At 46.3% G+C, this 23,463-nt stretch overlaps 6 protein-coding genes and 1 non-coding gene across 7 annotated transcripts; 5 read left to right on the top strand and 2 right to left on the bottom strand.

Annotated features, from left to right (window-relative positions):
• The first annotated feature begins 258 nt into the window (after positions 1-258).
• F4817DRAFT_325666 (dicarboxylic amino acid permease) lies at positions 259-2,578 on the top strand. Its single transcript, XM_049301796.1, has 4 exons — positions 259-1,506; positions 1,563-2,082; positions 2,139-2,250; positions 2,324-2,578. Exons 1-4 carry the CDS (start codon positions 628-630, stop codon positions 2,499-2,501), a joined length of 1,689 nt encoding a protein of 562 aa, XP_049163004.1. The 5' UTR covers positions 259-627; the 3' UTR covers positions 2,502-2,578.
• A 1,193-nt stretch (positions 2,579-3,771) lies between these two features.
• Positions 3,772-3,843, bottom strand: F4817DRAFT_t17. Its single transcript has one exon. It is a non-coding gene; the product is annotated as a tRNA-Met (tRNA).
• Positions 3,844-4,399: 556 nt separating this feature from the next.
• On the bottom strand, positions 4,400-6,421 carry F4817DRAFT_325664 (putative allantoate permease of the major facilitator superfamily). Its single transcript, XM_049301795.1, has 3 exons — positions 6,113-6,421; positions 5,953-6,055; positions 4,400-5,897 (listed from the first exon to the last, which is right to left on the bottom strand). Exons 1-3 carry the CDS (start codon positions 6,320-6,322, stop codon positions 4,636-4,638), a joined length of 1,575 nt encoding a protein of 524 aa, XP_049163003.1. The 5' UTR covers positions 6,323-6,421; the 3' UTR covers positions 4,400-4,635.
• Positions 6,422-8,933: 2,512 nt separating this feature from the next.
• Positions 8,934-9,359, top strand: F4817DRAFT_312097 (uncharacterized protein; the record flags this gene model as incomplete). The annotated part of the gene is made up of 2 exons (XM_049300088.1): positions 8,934-9,115; positions 9,242-9,359. The coding sequence occupies 2 exons, from the start codon at positions 8,934-8,936 to the stop codon at positions 9,357-9,359; spliced, it is 300 nt and encodes a 99-aa protein (XP_049163002.1).
• A 2,348-nt stretch (positions 9,360-11,707) lies between these two features.
• On the top strand, positions 11,708-16,287 carry F4817DRAFT_325648 (uncharacterized protein). Its single transcript, XM_049301794.1, has 8 exons — positions 11,708-12,081; positions 12,202-12,286; positions 12,375-12,698; positions 12,798-14,229; positions 14,290-14,600; positions 15,078-15,164; positions 15,399-15,561; positions 15,620-16,287. Exons 2-8 carry the CDS (start codon positions 12,236-12,238, stop codon positions 15,634-15,636), a joined length of 2,385 nt encoding a protein of 794 aa, XP_049163001.1. The 5' UTR covers positions 11,708-12,081; positions 12,202-12,235; the 3' UTR covers positions 15,637-16,287.
• A 383-nt stretch (positions 16,288-16,670) lies between these two features.
• F4817DRAFT_325644 (uncharacterized protein) lies at positions 16,671-17,986 on the top strand. The gene is made up of 3 exons (XM_049301793.1): positions 16,671-17,044; positions 17,114-17,844; positions 17,904-17,986. The coding sequence occupies exons 1-2, from the start codon at positions 16,751-16,753 to the stop codon at positions 17,837-17,839; spliced, it is 1,020 nt and encodes a 339-aa protein (XP_049163000.1). The 5' UTR covers positions 16,671-16,750; the 3' UTR covers positions 17,840-17,844; positions 17,904-17,986.
• Positions 17,987-18,296: 310 nt separating this feature from the next.
• On the top strand, positions 18,297-20,612 carry F4817DRAFT_180096 (uncharacterized protein). The gene is made up of 2 exons (XM_049298336.1): positions 18,297-18,876; positions 19,044-20,612. The coding sequence occupies exons 1-2, from the start codon at positions 18,699-18,701 to the stop codon at positions 20,378-20,380; spliced, it is 1,515 nt and encodes a 504-aa protein (XP_049162999.1). The 5' UTR covers positions 18,297-18,698; the 3' UTR covers positions 20,381-20,612.
• The last annotated feature ends 2,851 nt before the right edge of the window (positions 20,613-23,463 follow it).

The raw sequence follows: 23,463 nt of genomic DNA, 5'->3' as shown, positions 1-23,463 counted from the left end.
CGCAGCAATTGCACTTTATTTTTAGTTGCTTCCTCAATGCTATACATCCCGTGTATGTAATGTACATGCGCAATACAACCTTAACCTAGAAATAAATACATACATGTAGTACCTATCTGAATCTTTCCTTAGCAAACACGGTGGATCACGTCAACTACAATTCCGCCATCTAATTCGTTCTACCCCTTGCTAATTCCCCCACGAGTGGATCTGATAGCCGGAGTCCTAAGCTTATATATTCTTCTTATTAGCACTGTTCCCCATATCAAACCAACGTCCCATGTATCTTAGGTACATATAGAAATTGTAAGCTGCGGTGTCTCTGGAGTCTGGCATCAGCTTTTTCGAAATGGTTACATGACGGCCCGGTATGGCGCAATAATGCACGCACACGGACGTACATAGTTTGTCTCTGCCGATCTTGTTTTTTATCGGAGAAGCCGTACATACATACATACGTCCCCTCGGCGCTAACCCCCTTTCTCGCAAACCCTGTGCCATCTGAAGTTTCAATCGGTCGGTGTTGGGGGTTTGGGACCCTTGGGAAATCCTTTACCGTTTCGTTTATTCGTTTATTCGTTTGCTCGTTCGATTATATTGTGACCGTCTTCTTCCTCTTCGTTTGCCATGAGCACCGAGCCGCTTCTCGCTGAGTCGCGTCGAGTCCAGAGGTCGTCTTCAGCTTCAGCTTCAGATATGGGCTTCGAAAATGGGATTGTGCACGAGGATGTCCTCGATGCCTACCGCGATGACCACGACGCAGACTTGGTCACTGCTACCGAGGCCCGCTCGCTGTCGCGTGGTCTTGGACAGCGACATCTTTCCATGATAGCTATCGCCGGCGCTATTGGTACTGGACTCTTCTTGGGCCTCGGAGGTGCTATACAGACGGCTGGCCCGCTCGGGGCTCTGCTTGGTTACGCTATCGTCGGACTTATCGTGTGCGCCGTGACTTTTGCACTGGGCGAGGTGGCCGCCCTCCTGCCTGTGACGGGTTCCTTCGTTCGACACGCCGAATTCCTTGTAGATCCGGCGCTCGGGTTTGCCGTGGGTTGGAACCTGGTATACGGCGCAGCGCTGTCGATCCCGAGCGAGCTTACAGCCATCTGTGTGCTGTTCACCTTCTGGACCGAGGATGTGCACCCGGCGGCCTACATCATGAGCTTCATCGTACTGACCTTCGTCGTGGGCATCTCCTTCGTGCGCGTCTTCGGCGAGGTCGAGTTCGTGTTCGCCCTGCTCAAGGTCTTGCTCATCGTCTTCCTCATCATTTTCGATATCATCGTTGCTGCCGGTGGTATCCCCGGAATTCCAGCCACCGGCTTCAAGTACTGGCGCGACCCGGGCCCGTTCGTTGAATATATCGCCTCCGGAAACTTGGGTCGTTTCCTTGGGTTTTGGAGCGTCCTAGCCAGCGCCGTTTTCTCCTTCGCAGGCGTCGAGTCCATTGCCATGCCTGCGGCTGAACTAAGGAATCCGGCGAGAGCTATCCCGCGCGCTTGCAAGGTATTTAGATTATCAAAAGTAGAGCCAATATAGCAGCTAATTATTTTTGGGTGTAGCGTGTGTTCATCCGTGTGCTGCTATTCTATATGTTGGCCATCTTCGTAGTTGGTTTACTGGTAGCCAGCGACGATGACCGACTCAACGATTCCTTAGGCACCGCCGCTCAGAGCCCGTTCGTTATTGCAGTTTCAGCCGCCGGCATCAGCGCCATTCCCAGTGTCGTCAACGCCATAGTTATTACGTCAGCTTGGTCGTCTTCGAACCAGACCCTGCTATCCGGTACGCGTGTGCTGTACGCCTTAGCTCTGAAGGGACAAGCTCCTCGCGTGTTCCTTCGCACTACATCCTGGGGCACCCCTTACGCCTGCGTGCTGTTCTACACCGCGTTCATGTTTCTCAGCTTCCTGAGCCTGGACTCGAGCGCGCTGACTGTGTTCTGGTACCTCGTCGACCTGACGGCAGCCAGCATTCTAGTGTCGTGGATCACGATCTTAATTAACCACATTCGACTTAAGTTGGCCGTGGCGAAGCAAGGTATCCCGGTTTCGCGGCTGCCGTGGCATAACTGGTGGTCTTGTGAGTTTTGTGTATTCGAGGATAGTGGATGAGTAGTATGCTGACCGCCCATATAGATTACACCTCGATCCTCGCTCTCATCATGTGTATTATCATACTGTTGACAGGCGGCTTTGAGGTCTTCACAGCAGGAAATTGGGACGCTAGCGGCTTCATCTCGGCCTACTTGTACGTATTATCCCTTGATACTTCTATGATATTTATAACACTGGTAGGTCTACGTATGCTAACAGTTACTCAGGGACATGCCGCTCGTGCTTTGTGCGTATCTGATATACAAATACGTCAAGAAAACCAGGGTTGCGTCGCTGAAGAGCATACCGCTCGATGATGCGATTTTACAGGCAGATCAGTATCCAGATGAACCCGAGGAGAAGTCGGGAAGCTGGACGCGTGCGATCTCTTGGCTCTGGGATTAATGTTTTGGCGGTACGGCTTGACTATAGACTAAACTAAATAGATCATTGCAATTTCTTGATTCCGTTTATGCCTTTGATACGCTTTTTCTTCTCCCTACTCGACCCGATGTTTTCAGACTAAGGGGAATCCGTTTAATTGACTACGCAGGCCCGATCAAAACATCAGCCTATCTGTCTCCTAGATACATATTCAAGTTGCTGTGATCTTGATATATCCAGTAAATCCACCCGGATTCAGCGGCTTCCCGGTCGCCAAGTTATTGCTATTAGGACCTAGCAATCTCAGGAAATAGTATTCGCCCGCTTCGGTATTGTTCTGGTAGTTGAACCCCCAAGCCGTGACATTGACAGCTCCTAGAAATACGCCTGGCTATGCTACTCCATCTACGAGGTGTGAATCTAGGACATATTAGTATCACCATCTATGTTAGTATTCTGGCATTAGCCCGTGTCCTCTATTCTCCCTAGCACAAAACTAGAAACTACATAAGAAAACGCATTAATACAAAACCCCAGCTGCCGCCACCAACGGCGATCGCGAACTTAGATAGGAGTATCGTTTCCTAGCAGCTGCACATAGGACGAGCTTCGGATTGTTTGTCTAGATCGAGGCAGACCCCTAATATATCTACCTAGGTACTTACAGAACTACATCGAGGGACATAGTAATCCGATAGCAAGCCTTCAGATCATCGTCCTTAATACATCGTATCTGTGTAAAGGCATGGCTCCTCTGTAGCAATCTGCCTCCTTAAACGGATAATTTGATGTAGCCAATTAGGATCTCGGCGTAAAATGTCTCGATAAATTTCTCGGCAGTTCACCATCATTCGTAGTTATTTCGTCCTAGAATCTATATTTTACTTGCAACTTTCTGACGAGGTATATCCGCCGTGCTCGCAATTATATTGCAGTGCTTAAGCTAGTATGTAGGAAGGGTGCGCCCGAGGTCTAGTGTAGGGTATAGGCATATATTTAAATTACTACAATTGTTTAGGGCAACTTAATCACATTACTGAATCTATAATATTTAGACTAAGTAACTAAAAAAAAAGAGTCAATTATAAATATAAAGAAATGTTGTCGTTCATTTAAACAGTCTTGTAAGCTCAGTAGGTAGCTACTCCGACGAAGCTACCTAAACTAAAATCCATCCTAGACAAGGGTCAATGTAGTATCATGGACTTAGCATAAGAAGTGAAAATTTTCACAAGAAAAAAAGGAAAAAAGGAAAAAAGGAAAAAAGGAAGAAAAAGAAAAAATCAATGTCTAGCTCCACTCCGTTTCGATCGGAGGACCTCCGGGTTATGAGCCCGGCGCGCTTCCGCTGCGCCATGGAGCTTTTTGGAAGACATGAGAAACATGAGAATGTTTTCTGGATGGAAGTTGGCAACCGTATTACCACTTATAGCGTCGTTCGTTGCACCCACCCAATTACCTTGCGTCCATAAGCCGTGAAAATCATTAAATTTTTACTACAAACTTCTTTTTACGATTTAATCAACTATCTACACCTTGGGACTTATATTGTTCTGTCTTCTGGAGTTATCCTGTGCATCCTAGGGATCTCTGCTCGTCTTTGTCTATTATTGCGCTCCTCTCCTGTGACGGTTCCACGAAGAAACTTTTGCATCATGAAGACAGCTGGGAGTTTTTTTTAGAAGGTAAATATATTAACAAGGTGAATGACCTCACACAGTTTTCAATCGCATCTATAGCCACAAGACAACGATTATATCTACAATGGAACTGCAAACGTTGCTGCTCAAATCCCCTCGGCCATGAGTCTTGGCTGACTTGTCCAGGTACCTTAGGTAGACATATCCACTTCCATTCTTGCTACAAGATCGGTCCAGTAACTCTGAAGCTGCACAGAGATATATACTTAGAGCAGTGATACGTAAAATGACCGGAGGTGGCAGCCGAGACGAACGTTCGGACATCTAGAGTTTCGTGCCTTAAACCCGTGGTTGATACTATTCCAGCGGCGGCAAAAGCACGACTCCTAGAACGTGCATTTGCAAGTGACATGGACTAAATTCTATTCGGGTATGTACTTCGATTTAAAATTGTGTTCTTGTAGATAAGAACACGCTGTGTGGCAGTCCAGGTTTGACGCCCCTGAAAATCGAAACTATAACGGGTATATGAAGAACTTGTTCTCCATATCCGTCAAATCCAGCATAGCAATGTCCACCTTTTTCGTAACCACCTGCCCATCCTCATCGTATTGCTCAACACGACCGGCTTCCCTTTCCTCCTCGCTAAACTCCGCGATCCATCTTTCCCGCTCTGCATTCCTGCGCGCCAGAATGAAGTGGATGATGAATAGGATGGCCGGCGTGCCGACCCAACTAACGACAATCATGGAAATCCAAGCGCCGTAGTATCGGGGCGCCGCGACGGGGACCCATATCTGCGGCGACACGAGGTTACCGACGCTGTAGCCGATCATGAACATGACGTTCCGTGTTAGCTTCTTGGTGTAGCCCGCTGCCGACGATGTTGTCCAGCCGAGCGCGATGATGTACGTGATACCGTACGTATGTCCTGCGAGCAGCAGACATGTCAATAATGCCAGTTTCCGATCCCACGGGATAGCCACCATGCCAATTCCGCCTGCCACGGCGGGAATGCACCAGATCAAGCTGTGGACCGCAAAGTTTCGCGGATGCCATTTGAGTGCTACAGCGGCGACGATACAAAGAACCACCCCGAAGCCGCCGCCTGCTACTGCAACTAACGTAGAGCCGAGGCTGGAGACGCCGAGAGAGGTGGTCAGGAGATTCTGCTGGCCGTATGTGAGATTATTTGAGTACATCAACGTGAATGCTTGGAGCGCGAATAGCCACGAGACGGGATCCTTTAAAGTCTCGATAAGTTGGGCTTTCTTAAACTGCTTCTGTTCGATGGAACTCTGACTAGAGCCGTGTACCCGTTGTATAACTTGGACTTTCTCTTCTAAGGTGAGGAACCGGGCCTCGGCTGGATTGTTGGGATAACAGAACCAGGTCCAGATGGCGAGTAAGAGGGTCAAACCGCCTGTGGTTATCATAAATAGCTTCCAAGGCAGCACAGAGCTCTTGCTCCACAGCAGACCGTAGGATATAAATCCAGCCACGATGGGAGCCCCCTGACAAGTGACCCAAAATATTGGTTGCAGAAAAGCTTGTTCCTCACGGTTAAAGAACATGCCAATGGTAATTTCCATGGCGGGCACAATAACTGCTTCAACGGCGCCGAGGGCAAGGCGGAGGACAACAAGCCCAGCGTACTTGGTAGCTACGCAGTGAAGGAGAATGACGACAGCCCAGAGAAATATAATCGAGGCGACAAATCTGCCAAATGGAAGCTTCTGTAGAAGATAGTGTCCAGGCCACTGGGCGGCAAGATACCCTGCGAGAATTAGGTCACAATATCGGGATGACGTCCCTGCGGAATATACACATACCGACGTAGAAAAAGGTATTCAAGTTATTGTATTCATCTTTTGTGATTCCAGTCTCTTCGAAAAGGCCCAGAATGGCAGCATATCCCAGCGTAGACTTGTCGATCTAAAGCAAACGAGAAGATGAGCCTCCTGGTGCCTGGCATAGGGGCAAGCGACTTACAAATAAGATGATGTTGATAGCGGATATCAGAATCATAATATTGCGGTATAGTTTCCGCTGCAACGCCTTTTCCTTTTCGGGAGTCAGGGGCCCAAACTCATCCCCATGGTCTTCGATCAAGCGCAGGGTAACATCTGCGTATTTCTCGGTCACCGTCTTGGGGACGGGTCGACTATGGGTAGTAGACTGAGCCTCCTTTGTAGCATCCATGGCGGACGGATAACGTTGGTTGGTGTACACATGTTTCTGCGCGTGTCTCGAGATACAAACCGTTGCTTTAAATATGAGGATGTTGTAGATTGATTAACTTGATGAGGCTTAAGGCTAAGGTCTTGCATGGTGACATTCGAGTTGCATATGGTGTGATCCAATTGTGTCATATAATACACTAAACCGTCTCTATTGGCTAGTGATTGGCTTTTGATAGCCTATCTGTCTTGATAGCTGAATAGCGAGCATGTAATCATGTCTAACTATAAGAGAATTAACGAGTGCATATATCTATAGATAACTAAACGTATGTTTTGGTTTAATACCCTGTCCGTATAAACTTGTGTCCGGCACATCTGTTTTGAGGTGTCCGTCGGGATACTCACTATTCCCGTTCTCGTCGTCATGTGCCAATGTTAAAGTCCTGAGGCCCATCTATAGTATTTAATATAATAATGCACTTGGGCCCGTACTATAGCTCTGTTGCCCTCGCTATATACCTTTTTAACTCACAATCTTTAGCATGGTGCCCCTCGCTATTTTAGTAGCCAAAATGGTAGTCCACTCTAGCTAGAATAGAATGCTAGGTACAATAGTATGCTCTCTCCTTGCTTTGTAATTTTAGCAACAAGCTCAGCTCTTACTTAACTACATATAACTACACGTAGGTTATGAATTATACGAGAATCGTCTGCATGTTAGGCTACAGCGAATTTCGCGAATATCCTAGGGTCGTGTTGCTTGTAGCCTACATAGCAATAGTCTTGTTCGATCAAGGATCTCCGGTACTGTCTAAACTCCAGGTAAGCCCCCTTTGTGCCTAGTATCTACTTTATTCAAATAAGTTCTAGGTATATTTATATTATTATTGGCCTACCACCCATGTGAGATCTTCCTTGTGATATCTCCTAGTATACGGCTCCAAATTGGTTTACAAGTGAAAATATGCACAAATATCAGCTTGTCAGCCAGCAGCTACCTAGGACGATTTGACTCAGTTTAGCTTTATCTGATAACGGTAGGAATTGATAGATGTAGGATAAGTATAAAAGTCTTCGCAGTTCTAATTTAATGACTTTGAAGTTATCATGTCTTGAACAAATAAAGTAGTCCTTGTTTGAAAGGGGGTAAAATGTTTATGCGGTGCGTAGTATCAGACGACACGTCCTACTTAGAGTCATTCTATTAGTGAACACATGCATTCTACATTCTCTATACTTGCTAGAAAAGGGATTGGAAAAGTTGTCCAAAGCGTCCAGGTTTTCCGGCCTTGAGAATGTTACCTTATGTTGATCTTTAGCATTGCGACATCTACGCTGGTAATCCGAATTGCTGAACGACGTCCCCCGAAAAATATGATCCGACCATCTTTGGTTTGTTCGTGGGCTCCTTTACGCCACCGAGAGACGGATCACCCACGAAAAGGAACAAGACTACCCGATACGAATTCGTAAGAGCTTATGTCTTAGAGTTATGAAATATCTCGAGTGCTCTTGGTACGTTGAGTAACAATCGTCTTCTTGTTCTAGGCCTAGACTACCGTTTAAGTCTCGCACCGAACTTGTCTTTAATGTTAGTAAGGTTAGGTAGAGACAGCTGAGTAGAACGAAGAGGGAACCTAGACTGTCTCAACAAGTGGCGATTCTTTCCGTTTTACTTTGTCTTATAGTAGTGGTGCCATCGATATCAGAGTACAGAAACATCTCAAGCTGCGGCCTCACCAACGACCTTGAGACCAGGCAAATCTGCAATCTAATCGAAACCATCTTGGAGTACGATAACGTCAATTTTATCGTTGGATTACATGAAGCAAGACACCTAGTGCCATAGAGAGGGATACCAAGTAAGTTTAGACGTGACTGTGTCCGAGAGTTTCATTTTGGACTAAGAGTAAAACCTTACAAGACAACACGATCGTATGGATGATCAATCGTTGTCATCCAGGATAACAAAGATAAATTTTCATAGAGAAACTTCAAAGACTCAAAAGTCGGCTCATCTTGCGTGATATTTGTGGATTCAATGTTGTGTTGCTAATCTGTGCGATCTATGCGATCTGTGCGATAGTATTGCTTGAATAACAAAGTCACATGTTTAACTCATGTCTGATGCGAATTTCCGAACTGCCTTTTTGAAGGTGGCTGCGACGCTCTTGTCGTGTGGCACGGCATTAATTGTGAAGTCTTTGGCCTCATTTTGATTGGCCCATCGTGGTGAACAAGCCCCATCACCTGCCTATCCAGGAAGTCCCCAAAAGGCGAGAGCTTAAGGTGCCCCACTCTATTCCGTAGGCCAGCGCGGGCTACACCGGGACCCCAGGCTGCTCCCAGCTCTTTCCCCCAGCTCGTTCAGGCGGAAGGTCCATTCATAAGATCGACACGCATGTCAAACTGCTAAGTTCCACCATCACTGACATTTTAACTTTAATCTTTCAATCTTCGAGAATCAAGCTTTTACAAATAGTCTAGGCTTTCTCTTCTTTCTTGGCCGGTCTTGGTTTACAGCTCTTTGTCCCATTATCGCATCACCTACTATTGGCTATACTTATTCTACCATCTGCAAGCCACATTACCGCCAAATCCAAAAGTACCTACTCTCTCATCCAACAAACATGCGTTTCTTCTCTACCATCGCCGCAGCACTTGCTGTCGCCGCCGGTGTTGCCGCCGTCGACATACAGAAATCTGTTATTGTCAGTTTCCCGAGCGGAACCACCGACGACATCGTCAACCGCGCAAAGGATGATATCCGAAAGGCGGGTGGTGTGATCACCCACGAGTACCAGCTTATCAAGTACGCCCTCATTTCGCTCCATGTTTTTCTTACCTATATCTTTTATTTTGTCTGCATTACGTCATGGGGCGAAACGTATTCTTTTAATAGTGAATGGATAGGCTGACTAGGTGATCCTTAACATAGGGGCTTCGCAGCTAAGGCACCGCAGAAGATCCTCGAGACGGTCTCGGCCTGGAGTGCCGAGTACAACGCTGTCATCGAGGAGGACCAGGTGGTCCAGATCTCCAAGGGCGAGAATTAAGCACCGTAATGATTGACCGCATACGTAACGACGGCCATGACTAAGGCGCCGGACGACCTGCAATATACCCCTCCTCCGCACTACGGAGCCCGCAGGTAGACAGACGGAACAGGCGTTGTTGAAGGACAGGTGATAGGAAAAGTGGACGTACGGAGTGGATCGAATTAGACAATATCCTTTTGGCGTTTTTTGTATTTCTTCGGAGGAGATGGGTTCCTTAGGGCGGCTATAGTGTTTATAGGAAATATCACACTCTCGCTGCACCATGTTGTTTTACGGTCTTTAGTTCCTTCGAAACCCAATCGAACAGAGTCAGTCGATGTAATGGGTGGTTGTGCTTGTATGTTTTATTATTTGGAATATGCGGGTTGGCGTAGTCTATACGCTACATACTCACCATGCCCGAAAACGCCGAGGATGCAAGGTTTCTTGGAGTAGTCTTAGCGTTGTCCCCTTGAATATGCATCAAGTCAGGAGGGCAGTAGGACAACGTCCGGAGTGTGGTAGGCTTCCGAGAAAGTTTAAGTGGCCATATATGGTATTTAGAAAATTGGCTTCGTTGGCTATGTGCGAGTCCTCAGTGTTCCAGCAACCCGATTCTACGCAGCTGCCACGTTAGCCGCAGAGTATTGTGGAGTTCACGATGGAGTCTCACCGCGTTTGACTCCCCACCCCTGTCGAGCGTTGCTGTCTTGCCGCTATTTCGAGCTTAAGTGGGCAGATGAGAAGTCAAAAGCAAGATCGTACACCTTCGTGATGTGAAGTAGCTATTGGATTTTGCAGGGAGACACCGAGACTGGGCTGTTCTGGTATCTAGAATATACGCAGGTATACTCACCTGATACCAAATTAATTATCCATGTGGTATTTGTGTGTGGTTTTTATCCCCCATTGAATGCCGTACATGAGGTGGGCCCCCATACAGCGTTTATTAAACCGGCACGAGTGGAAGCCCTATTGAAGGAAGAAGCGGTAGGGCCATTATCACTTGAAGTTAGGTGCGTTGTCTACATAGAAGCCCAACGCTACCTATCCATTCGGCCGACTCCGCTAGATTCTGGTCGGACTTCAAATAACTAGTCGTCTCGTCTTGTCGAATGCTTTTTTGGCCACCTATCACCTATGCATTTCTCGTCACGAGAGATGTTAGATCCATATGACTCTGCACCACTCAGCTCGTCTAATTTGAATGTATGTGGCATATGTAGTCACCACCTTGAAACTTCGTAGATTAGCCAATTGTCTTTTTGGTAGATCTGTGTGCGAAAGTCTCCCCTTGAGATTTTCATAATTGAAATCTGATGTTACTGCAGGTCAATCCCACGTGTGAACGACGAGCGTCACAGCGCGTAAGCTTTCTGAGGACTGAGGAGTCGTTAACTGCCAATGATTGTACAGGCATTGTATCTAATCGCGCAGATATCGCGTATAACGTAGGTATTTCGGGATGACAGACCTGTCAAGTACTTGAGGGGTACCGTACGTAATTGCCAAAGGAATCTGTCTTAAGCTTTGACACTCAGGCTGATCGTGTTACATCGCGGTCGCTGTGGGGGCGGATTGCATCTTGAAACAAACGGTAGTGATGAGATGTGACGCTGCGTTGTTCATTTTGGATGTCCGGGCGTCGACATCAGCCGAAGTGACCTGTATCAACTCGTCCGAAGAGACAATAGATGGGATGATCATTCTCGATAAATTTGCGAGGTGTTCCTTTGCTGGCGATGATCTGCTAAATAGGTATGTAAGATGAATTACATATGTAGTTCCGTTTGCAGGACCCGATGTCGAGAGTGTTTCTTGCGGTATGATTCGAACCGAGGATTTACACAGGATGGTGTATTCTGTACTCTCTAACTTATTAACTTATCCCTTGTTGCTGTGAATTAATAAGAAAGCTTTGTTACTAAGAGCTAATTGACTATAAGGGAATCATAAGAGGAATTCTTAGATAAGAACAACTATTGTTCCCTTTCTTCTATTATTAAACAAAGAGCAATGCTTGAAATCGGTGGGAAGTGTTCGCTACATTACGGATTATTGTTAGGCACATTTAATTACATAAAGTACTTAATGCATGTACGTATTTACGCCATGTATAAAATATCATAAAATCTATAGTCTTTTGTACCTGACATGCATAGATGTGTACCATTAAACATGCGCATGTGCAGTTTTAGGTGTATCAGCACATGCATCATCCCTGTAAGTACAGGCGCCATAGGGTGCAGAGGGTGGTGGTCTCCTCTTTTGAGTGCTGTTTAATCGATATTGAGGGTCCACTATCCATGGTACATAATGTACAATGTTTTAATACAATGTGGGTAGCTGATTAATGTACCTTATGTATCTGATTGTGTTCCGTTTCTTCGTCGAGTTCCAAATGTGTATGAATAACTCGAACTCGAACAACTCAACCCGCCTTTGAAATCAAGTCATAATTCCTTCCCAGCCTTGTTGGCTAATAATGACAATCGAGTGTCTTTAGAAACGATGCTCTTGTTTACTTGTTGAACCATTGTAATTCTTCAACACAATGAATTATACCTGTCTTTTATAGCGCTGTCTCCCATATCAAGTTCTACTTTCTTCATACTGCATCGAGTACGATTCGCTCCCATACACTTCCAATATCCCGAGTTCTCAACATACCGACGTTAAGTACTCAGCTAAGCACTCAGTATACTACACAAATTTCGGGGTGCGATTACATCTGCATCCGGTATATATTTCTTTGACTGTCATTCAGCCATTGCCTTTGCGCAGCTAGCTGCCCTTCCGGTCCTTTAGAATCGAGTGTGATTCACGACCACCACTAATCTTAATAAACGATAACAATTAGACCCTATATCCCGAGGTAACGACTTACTGCCGACATGATCCCTTCCGTTACCTCGCAGGCCACACAGGTGGCTTTGCTAGAATGGGTATGTAGTCTTCTATATCTTTTATACCCCCCTGTCTACCTTCATATCTCAGGATACGGCCAACCGCTAACGTAGTGCCTTTATATAGGCCAATTCGATGCTCGCAAAGCTACTGCCTGGCCAGAATCGAGACATCAAAATCAAGAAACCCGATGATCTTTTCGACGGTGCTGTTTTCTCCGCGCTGCTCGAAATTCTAGACGATGAATACAACCCCTCGAGATTCCAACAAAGCCTCGCCGCCACACCGACCGATAGCGATATGACCCAGGGCAGAAAGCGATACCTCCATATCATCCACTTGGGTCTCAAAGACATCGCGCGACGACATGCCCCCAAGATCGAGCCCCTTATCGACTTGGTCGATTTTCAGGCACTGGCTTGGGAACCTACCAAAATAGACATGTTCGAGGTGAATAACTCTATATTACGGTCTTCTCAACCACGGTCCTCCTCTAGCCGCAGTTCTCGTCCACAACACAGGTTCCCTGCCAACACTAACTATTTCCAGATTTTGGTCCTCTTCGTATGTGCTGCTTGCTTACGTGAGGACGACAACAGTCGGTACATCACATTAGTTACGCAGCTAGACGAAAGGGTGCAACAGGGAATTTTCCGGATTATCAGCGAGAGCAAAACTAAGCTTGACCAGCTCGAGGAGGCCGCAGATGATGATATTGATGCGAACCTCGATGATCTTGCGCATGAAGCCGCCTTGGTGAACCAACACCAGAAATTACAAGAAGATGTGCAGGAGGCAACCAGACAAGCGAGTCTCTTAAAGGTACGATTAGACCGTCTTCAGGATAACTATGACGAGCTTCTAGAAAAGCATTCGAAACTCCAAGAAGAAAATGAGCATCTACATAGGCAGATCGACTCGGAAGTTAGCAACTTTAACAAGCACCATATCCAGCGCCAACTGAAAGAGAACGAGTCAATCATCGCAAACTTGGAGAATGAGAGGAACTTTCTGGTCGAAGAAAGGGATCGACTTTTGAAGGAGAGAGCTCGCCTGGAGCAAGTGGCACATAAAGCAGAGGCATTAGCCGACGAGAACCAAGAACTCCGCTCTAAAAACGAGGATCTTTCTAAAAAAGCTAACATGGCCGACAATTTAAGGAAGAAGTTAGAGTCGATGAAGTCAGTAGAGACGGAGCTCAAAACACTTCATAACGAACGCGTTGACGCAGCTAAGCTCTTAGAGCAACTTGAAATCTCTACGCTAAGGATAGAGGTCTACAAGAAAGAAGCGGAAAAATATGCCGAGCAATTCCAGAAGTATGAAGAAGAAGTCGCTAGTTTCGGAGACCAGAAGATTATGTACACATCGGAGATTAACGAGCTGAGAGGGCGCATCGAGGGTTTGCAGGCTCGAAGCCAGACGGATGAGGCCATCGTTAAAGATCTGCAGGAGAAGGTAATGATGCTCGACCCCACGGCCGCTCCGAGTACCCCCTCGGGGCACCCTCCAACCTCCCTTGAAGACGAGCTGAACGAATCTGGCAATGCCGTGTCGATGAGGAACATCGAAATCCAGCGTCTCCAAGCGGAGAATGCTGTTCTTAGGAGTAGCATAGGTACAGAAACAGAAAAAGGTCAACTCATCCAGGAGATGGAAGATCTTCGTACTGCTCGACAAGCCCTGCAGGACAAGTATAACGACATTTTCGAGAAGTATACCGTTGGTCAACACCAGCTGGATGCAATTATCCAGAACATGGGTAAAGATGGGTTAGTTCAGGCTCTTCAAGCTTGTTATAAACTCGCATCGAACACAACGTGGCTGATGTCCAACTACTTCAGAGACGAAGCGTATTCCAACCTCCGGACGCAGGTCCTCGCCGAGCAGAACCGTTCCAAGCAACTCGAGCGACAACTAGAATCTACGAACCAGAAACTTGCTGACAAAGAGCGAGCTCTCTTAGAGTTGCAAGGTGATTGTAAGATCATCTTCAGGGAATACGTGATTAGTTCAGACGATGCTGACTATGCGAAACAAGTTAACGCTGTCGAGAAGTCTAGTCAAGAGGCACTCGCAGAGCTTAAGAGAACCGATGGCATGCTTGCTATTTCCCTACGCGCCGAGCTCGAAGCGGAAAGAAATAAGCACAAGTCGCTAAGAGAGGAGTTCGAAAACCAGCGGTCGCAACTCTTGACGGCATTCATCGAGAAAGACCAGCTGCGACGCGAAGCCGAAGTAGCTAACCGTGAGATGCAGAGGGCCGCAGACGGGCTCTCCGTCAACACGGATAGTGCCAAGCAATCCGAGAAAATGGAGAAGCTGCGGACACGATACAAGCAGCTACAACAGGTGAGTTCATCTGTTTATACTCCATCTCTCGCTGGTTCTACCATCGCCGATGACGAAGACGAAAATGGAGACGAAGGCGTTACCAGAGTCACAGTCAAGCATCAGTCCGTTTGGGATGTTGTGAGCTCCTGGTTCGGGCAGAAAAAAGAAATTCCCGAAGATTCTCAAGCGAGACATGTCAGTTCCTCTAGTGTGGCCGGTCGCCCATTATCGGCCCCCATACGCATTCCGCGTGGTGATGATATCTCCAAAAATAGATATACTACATCCAGCTTCAAGGGGGGTGGTTTACAAGACAGTGCAAATCCGGCGTCAGCCCCTATGCTAGCACACATTTACCGTAGCACACGGGACGAACCAAAGCCAAGTGGCTGGACTAAACGGATTAGACGAGATGAGACGCTAGTTTTTTCTAAACTGCAATGATACAAAATTGCTTCCGGACATACAGACTGACTAAACCTGTTTGATTTACAGCAGTATGAGCAGTCCGATGTCAAGAATCGTGAGTTAGAGCGGACACTGAAGGCTGTCCGTGCTGGATCGGAAGTTGGTGTTCAGAAGGTATGTAAAAATTTCTACGTTCATAGGTATATCGGTGGATCAGTCGACGACATAGACCAGACAAGTCTTTATCTACTTTGTAGTTTCATAATAGTTAAGAAATATGTTTCTTATTTAAATATCATATATCATGTATCATTATTTGTCCTGTACCTGGAGACCGTGGCTCATGAGACATCCCCCTTTTTATTGCGATGGAAGCATTCTGTCAACGCCTAACAAAAAAAATGACAGGCACGAACCGACCAGATCATCAAAAACTTGCAACGCGAAAACGCGATGATATCTACCGCATGGTATGATCTCACCAGCAGGCTACAGAGTACCCACGTCGTACTGCAGCGGCGACAAGAGGTTCCCCGGAGCTGGCTGAATAAACAGAGGCAGATGGTGAATGGTGAGTACCTATTAATTTTCTTTAGTTTCTCGGATATCGATACTAACAAATAGAACAGCTACGCCTCGGAAGTAGGATCCCAGTGCGTGACACATGCCGCTTTCTATGGACTTATGACGCCCAAGATTGACCTTTTCTTTCTTTTGAAGTTGCTGGTAGAGCCGAATATGCCGATGTTGCCTTTGGACGTGCGTGGTGGGGGTCTGTTCTTCTTGTCCTCTTCCGCCTACATGTTGAGCTCTTTTCAGTCTGTCTTACAACGCAGCGACTATCGTTATATTACCCCTTTCCTCCACCACTTCTCAGAACAGCATTTCTTTTTATATTGGCATGTATAGTCACGGCAATGGGTGGGTGTCCTTGATGATCGACCGGGCATGCGGCATATATGTCTTTTCGTGCGTACCTAGATTATACCCACTTTATTATAGGTACCTTTGGCGGAGGACGCATTCGAGAGAGGGAAGTCTATAATGGTCCATGGACTAGGGCCACGATGTCTTGAATATGGAATTTGGTATTGTTGATGACGCAAGTTCGTACATCGGCCTCAATAAATAAATATATGTTAAGTTACGCATTTAAATTGGCTACCTTGTTTGTCCGTAGTAGCAGCCCGGCAAGGTGTAAAGAAGGTCATACCGCGCTACGGACACAGATCATGGTCTAAGTATAAACCATAAGGACCAGGGACTCAACTAGTGGCAATAAAATGAAATATATAAATCTTAATATTAAGTTAGATATATGTACAAGTGTTGGGCATAGCGCTCAGCATTGAGGCCTCAAGATCTTACTCTAGAGTTATAGAATTGCTTAAGGTAGAGTTATACCTCAGCCCCTTAAGCCAAGTGAAGTTTTGGGCTAAGAACTCTTAAGTTTCTTTTCTTTTTCTTTCGAAAATGATTTGCATCTTGCTATAAATTGGTGGATCGCCGTCATCTGTCTTCCGTAGAATTGCTTCGCCCCTTACTATCATATTTACTCGTCTCCTTTGGAACGGCATACTACCGTTCTAACATCGCTGAAAAAGATGAGCTCCCTTTTTAACTTCATCGCAAGGCGAAGACGAACAGAGCCCTCGCATCAGCCACAACGAGAGCAGACACTAAATACCCAATGTTTTATTCTAGAACTACCGGTTGAGTTGATAATCCACCTGTCAAGCTTTCTAAAACCCTCTAACTGTATGCTACTCTCACACACGTGTCGTTCGATGCATAGGATACTGGGCACTAAATCGACCAACGTCTGTCACAAGAACCATGCCCGTTATACTCGCTGGCAACACATCAACTACCTTAGCTTGCTTTCAAAAGATCTGCCAGATTATTGGGTCTGTGAAGCATGTGTTACACTACATATTGTCGACGAACAGGACGTGCCAAGTGTACCAGGAAATTTCACTTGCCCCCTCGGGTTGGGCCGCTGGAGGTGGCATGTCTATGGCGAGCAGACGAGGATAGATTGTCGTCTTCTCTCCCTAGAGCATCGGCATGTTCAGCTCGCTCTGAAGTATATGCGCATGAAGAACCCCAGATACAATGCTTACCTTCAGGCACTACTAAAGCCGTGCTATGTTTCGCGGTTCCCTCCTCATATGAATGTGTTCTGCTCGGAGCTATATTCAGCATTCTCTTCCTTGTTCGAAGCCAAGTACTCATCCCATCCCAAGATCGTTTCCGATCCCGATGGTAAGCTCAGATTCCTACTATTATCCACCTGGACCTATGATACAGACCGGAACGTGTTTATGTCACGCGAGGCTCTGGGTGAATTGGCCATATGTCCACACACCCAATTTCACTCGGGCAGGAACTTCTATTATATTTGCAGAAATGAATCTGCGCTCGAGGGTGCTCTTAACAGCGCATTCGGAACGATAAAACGGTACCAATACGCGGGCATGGAAGCGACCACCGGCTCATGTCCACAATGTCCTACAGACTTCGCATTGCGAGTAACGAGGCAGTACGTCGAAATTCGGGCCTGGCAAGATATGGGGACGGAGGGATCGCCAGGGGATTTATCCTGGAGAATTCATAGCATGGGCTTCAATCATCGGTACAATAGAGACTGCCTAAACGACTCGATCCCACACACTCCAGGGAGCGTCCGAGAACGTTTCGACGCCACGCAGGGCCCTATGCTACGACAACCACGCGTACGGGGGCATATAACCAATCGAATCCACAGGTTCTGGGCAGGTTTATTTACCAAGACGCCGCCAGTTGTCGACAACTCTGAAGATGAACCCTTTTGCTACATGATGCCGTAAAATACCTCCAGTACTCTGTCAGACTGCCTGGGCATAACTACCGAAAATCCCTGATGATACATACTTATTCGATATGAGATTACCGTAACGGCAAACGATCAAGACGGCAATTACTAAGCCTAGCGAATGTGGGAAAGAATATAAGATATAAAATATGTACAACGATAAAATATAAAAAAGAAAAATATACGAAGTACAGCCTTCCTCCTTAGGTCTAGCGCCTACCGGACGGCAGCTTAGGTATTCCGGCTATCCGAAGAGAACAGCCACGCTTCAGCCACTGGAGACTGGAGACTGCCCGGAGAGAGAAAATGGAACTTTGAACCTTGAACCTTCTACAGCTGAAAATGGAACCCTCGCTATGCCGCACCGCCTCATATGCAGGCACGGCTTCCTATCTCCTTAGGTACATATGTGTCTTACCTAATGTAACTGTAACCTTAGCAGGTAAGCACCCCCTAAGCAACCCTTAAGCTGATTTCAAAATGATTGCAAATCTCTCTTAACTGCAACTTCGCTAACTGTTAACTACAGTACCTTTTTAAATACCCTCACATCAGACATCAGTTTTGTCAGTTGCTTACCTGACCATCATAAAGTTTAATCAGCCCTGGTCTATTCGCGCGATTCATGTTAAACCCGTAACCTAATTGAGATATATTGACAAGTCATATTCTAATTACAATGTCGCCGATCGTCTACGCCTGTCTATTCCTACTAAGATGAATCTAGTAGCAACAGCAACAGCAACAGCAACAACACCAATAGCATCAATATCAATAACACCAACAACAACAACAGCAGCAGCGGCATTAGTAGCGGCCATGTCTCGTGTTCAACATAGATCGCATCATCCACAATGAATACGTCTAATCATTCCAGTGAGACCAGCAAGGGTCGCGATATATTCCTTCTTCCGCCATCAGATCCCGAACTAATCTCAAAAATCCCAAGAATTCTCCCTCATGAACGCGTTTTCCCTATCCAGATAGGAACCGAACTATTCAAACTTTCTGGAGCCTCTCTTTCTTCTGATGGTGCGTGAGAAAGCAGCCCTTACCCTCAATTCTTATCTAGGCGCATGATGTCAGCCATACTCTTGACACCTGCAGTCATTCCTGTCGGGAGAGCGAATCTCATTTCTAGCTTGTACATATAGGGGACGCGTCACTCTTAAGGACACTTTGCTGACCCGATCATCCAGCTCCGTCTTATTTCTCACGGTATTTTCAGTGTCAAGTTGCGAGAGCTGAAGAAGCCGGCGAAGATATATCAACGGCAATACGGACCCTTTATATAGATCGGGATCCCGTTACATTTAGAGATATTTCCCTTCATTTACAGGGCTATCATGTCACCCCACGTGACGGGACGCACTTCGTGCGTCTCTTCGCCGACGCTCAGTTCTACACTCTACCTAAGCTAATGTCGCGGCTTTATGAAGAGTCTATCTTCATTTCTATAGGCCATCGCGAATTCCAGATTCCGCGCGACATATTTAGTGGTCCCGGAAATTCGCCTAATTTCTTTTCTTTGGGCTTTGGTGTTTTCTTTTCGACGCCCGAGGAGATATTTCCTGGGCTAGATAAGGAACATCTGATCCGCCCACCTTCTATTATGCCACCTTGTGTACCGAACCGGTCTGCTGATATCTTTAATGAGCTGCTACACCTGTTGCGCGGATATCCTGTACACATACGCGACGAGGAACATCGCGCCTCATTGCTGCGCGATTGTCGTTATTTCAACTTTAAGGGCCTAGAACAGAAGTTAATCCCGCATCAGATAAGCTATAATCTGGCTCGGCGACGACACGAAATTACTCTTAGACTTGAAGATATTTTGAAATCAGGCATCTCGATTGCTAGCGATGTTATGACACCAAGTGGTACTGGTGAATCCGTGTCAGGGTGGGTTAATTACATGCGGCCGTATGAAGATGATAAACAGCACGAACTCATCCTCGAAATTGGAGGCGAGAATACAAAGTTGCATCTGAACATCATGCGAGCAGAGTTCTTCGGCCAGATCAAAGTTCGTGTAGCAAGGCTCTTCGAGGTAATCGCTACAAAACTTAACCTTCCACCAACCACCCAACCATTGGGACTATTAATGGCATCAGGCGGGGCTAGCAGCCAGCCAGCGACACCAGGAAATACCCCGTTGAGTGAGGATCTCGTTCGAGTAGTAATCGAACCCGATACACATATTATCCTCGACGGTAAAACATATAACTTTACAGAAAACGATGAAATGGCTACTGCCATGTCAACCTCATCGTCAATGGGCCACGGCGGCGGGCAAGAGTCGCCGCTTTCTAGTATAGGTGGATACTTCGGGCCCGCAAGGAAAAGGAGGCGGATAGACTTCTCAAGCCATACAGCAGATGAGTGGGTAGTCCGCACGGGACAGTGGAGGCTCCGAATACAAGGCTCGAGGAATGGAAAGAGCGCGGTCGAGTGTGTGCTTGTAGCCGTCAAGATCGATGCTTACAGCGCTGAGCAAGCGAGAAACGCCCAGCGAGGGTTTTTAAGGGGTTAACGACGCGACGATCCTAAAGATTAGTGCACGTTACGAAGGATCAATCTTTATTCGCCGGATCTGTGCTGTACTAACTGCTATTATGTTTATGTATCTATATGACGAACACTATAAGCTATTGCTTCTACATTGTTATTAGCAACTCGTTCAGTGTTAACAGCAATTATACGGAAGGCTATGAGTGGAAAATCTAGGTAACTGAGTATAGGTAGTAAGTGATTAATGCTCCAAGTGACTAGGCTTCCTGATTGCATAGTGCTATCCGTGTCTATATATGAGCTAGCATATCCAATAAGTTAATCAATAGCTTAATCTAATTTGGCTTAACATTATATAGGTTAAGACTATAAATATCTTTAGATTAAATAATAGGCCCTTAGTTGTCTCGCTGGTCGGCTGTGCGAGATACGTAGGTATCACGGGGCTATGAGTTCTTCGCGCGGTATGCTGCGGCTGCTGATGTCCTCCGGGTACTCTCTGTATAGGTTGATATGGATATTCCTATGGCCATTCCCCCCTAGCTATTGTAGCTGACTTGCAAGGGAGATTTCCTACGTCTGCTACATATATACAATTTATCACTACCGCAACAATGGAATCAGGATTCTTGAGTTATATGTTATTTAAAGTAAGATGAATAGGTAGCTAAGTCTAAAGGGGGGTTCTGTAGCGTAGATATGTATGTATGTTAATATTGATATTGTGAACGTGAACTTTAGCTAGGTAGTCGTTTATGTAGGTATTTATTGATGAAATGTACTTGTGGGTAAAGATGATGTAGAACCTTAGAGTCTAGTTATTGATAGATGTATCCAGATGAGTCTGAGATGATGAAATGATGAAAGACTTGTCGTTGCCGGAGGCAACGAGCCCGACACGCCTCCTAGTACATTGCCCCTTCCTTGTTATCGTCCCTATAGAGAGCTTCAGACCGGTAAGGATGGGAAGCAATTCTAGTTCGGGCACTATGACATCCCCCATTCACGAACGCGAGAACCGGCCTCTAGCGAAAGACGGCAGAACGGCGCACGCCTCACAGACAGGGACCGAACCCTGGATGACGCCCCCAGAATTCTACCGTCGTCTCGGGGTGTTCTAGACCCCGAGGTAGTGTCCTTGCCTGGCTGGATGGTCGCTTGGCCTCGGGGCCGCGATAGTTTAGATTAGTTTATTTTAGATTAGAGTAGTGCAGGGCTCGCATGTAGGAGTTAACTGTTGCGTCCGCGATCGTAGTTTGCGCGGGCTGTAAGTATGGGTCGGATAGAGTAAGGCGGTGGGGTATAGGTGTCAGGATTGTGGATGAGACATCTAGAACAAAGGACCTGTTCAGTATGTATAGACGTAGATTCTCGTAGTTAGGTTAGAGTTCCTTGCGGAACAACGAAGTTGTTTCCATGCTGGTTGGTTCCACCTCGTGACAATAGGGGGCGACGCGTAAAGACAGAGAAGAAACAGGGTTGGAACTGAGAGCCCTTGCTCCAGAACTGTTTCAGACCGGTCGGTTGCACTCTTGCGCACTCTCGGTTGATCTTCCAAGATTAGTTTAGTTAGGTATAGTGTTGAGGCTCTTTTATCGTATATATGGTTGTATAAGCGTCGTTCTGTAGATCCGCTGCTACGCACGGACCAGCCACTGATGAGGCGTCACCGCCCACGGAATGGCTATAGTTGTACACATAATTATTCTCGTAATCCTTACATAGATTTAATCATCATCGATACTACGAGACTCATCTAGATGCTATTACTGATTGTAATGCTGCATCACGAGTCCTTGTATCCGTAAACATAGACGCACAGTTCCGCCCCATCACCGTGGAGGGGGGGGTACAAAAGTGTATAGAGGAGGGACGTATTAGTTAAACCCGATCGATATAAATTAGGTATACCGATCGGTATAGTTAGGTTAGGTAGAGACGAGGCTGAAGTCGGAGGATTCTGTATGTGTACCAGAGTTGGTACCGAGCAGAAGCAGGGATCGAAGCATCGCCGTATGTGGTTACTTATAATCGCCGAGGATAGTATAGGCGTAGATCTGCTGGTGTGGGTGGACATCAACGATAGTTATGTTTAGGGTAGTTAACATTAAAGATGCGTAGGTAATAGGCATGTGGTACTCCGATATGCTCGATCAGTTAGGATCGAGACGTGGAAAAGGTGAGGTGAGGTGACGATGGAGCCATGCCGGTTCGGAGGGTAGAGAGGACCAGTCCAGGTGGTAGCATAAATGTAGTCGTTAAAGAAGCCGGCTAAGATAAAAGATGTCCAACGGAGTAGTGATGCCGCTTAGGAGTAGTTCCCGGGTTGGGTAAGCAAGGCAGGTTAAGCGTGATCCTCAAAAGCCTCGAACATCCCTTTCCATTGCTGTTCATAGTTAAAACAGCCCAACTAGCAATGTAGACTAATGATATAGATAAGAATAGCGAGTGTAAGGGACCAGCACCTCCGGGGTAGGAAAAGACATGCCCACTAGAAAGTTTGCCAATAATAGGGGAGCAGCATAGGGAATAATATAAAAATAATGGTTGTCATAATGTGTAGGTAGTTTCGATATATATAGGTAGGTATATAGCTGACAGAAGCTTCTTGTATGACCGGAAGAAGCATGCGTTAAAAAGGATATGTGAAGTGTATTTAAGATAGAAACTTGATAAACTTAGAGATTGGATTCCGATCAACTAAGTCTGCTCTCATATATCAAGATAGGATATGTTGTTAGATGGCATAGAAAGTAAAAGATGGGGGAGGGAACGACTTTATGTTCTTCTGCCGTAGAGGAATGCTAGCAAGACTTCAAGGGGGACTTTGATGGTCACTACATGTCTATTCCAGCAACCTTGATGTCTACAAACGCTTCAATCGCTGATGAGATTCTTTCAATGGCTCATCCCAAGGGTTTCGTGGGGGAATAGCATTGAGTATTCTTGCAGGTGAAGCGGTGACCCGTGCCGGCAAACTACATGGCAACTAGATGAAAAGGAGACTTCACGATAGACGGTATGAGTTGTTAGATGTCATGCATATTGAACTTCACGGGCGTCTACCTTGACATGGTGCTAGTTTCAATGTCTAATAATCAGAAA

The sequence above is a fragment of the Daldinia loculata genome, assembly GCF_022478755.1.
Source record: "Daldinia loculata strain CBS 113971 unplaced genomic scaffold F4817scaffold_4, whole genome shotgun sequence".
Classification (NCBI taxonomy): Eukaryota; Fungi; Ascomycota; class Sordariomycetes; order Xylariales; family Hypoxylaceae; genus Daldinia; species Daldinia loculata.
This window is presented reverse-complemented; position numbering and strand designations above follow the sequence as displayed.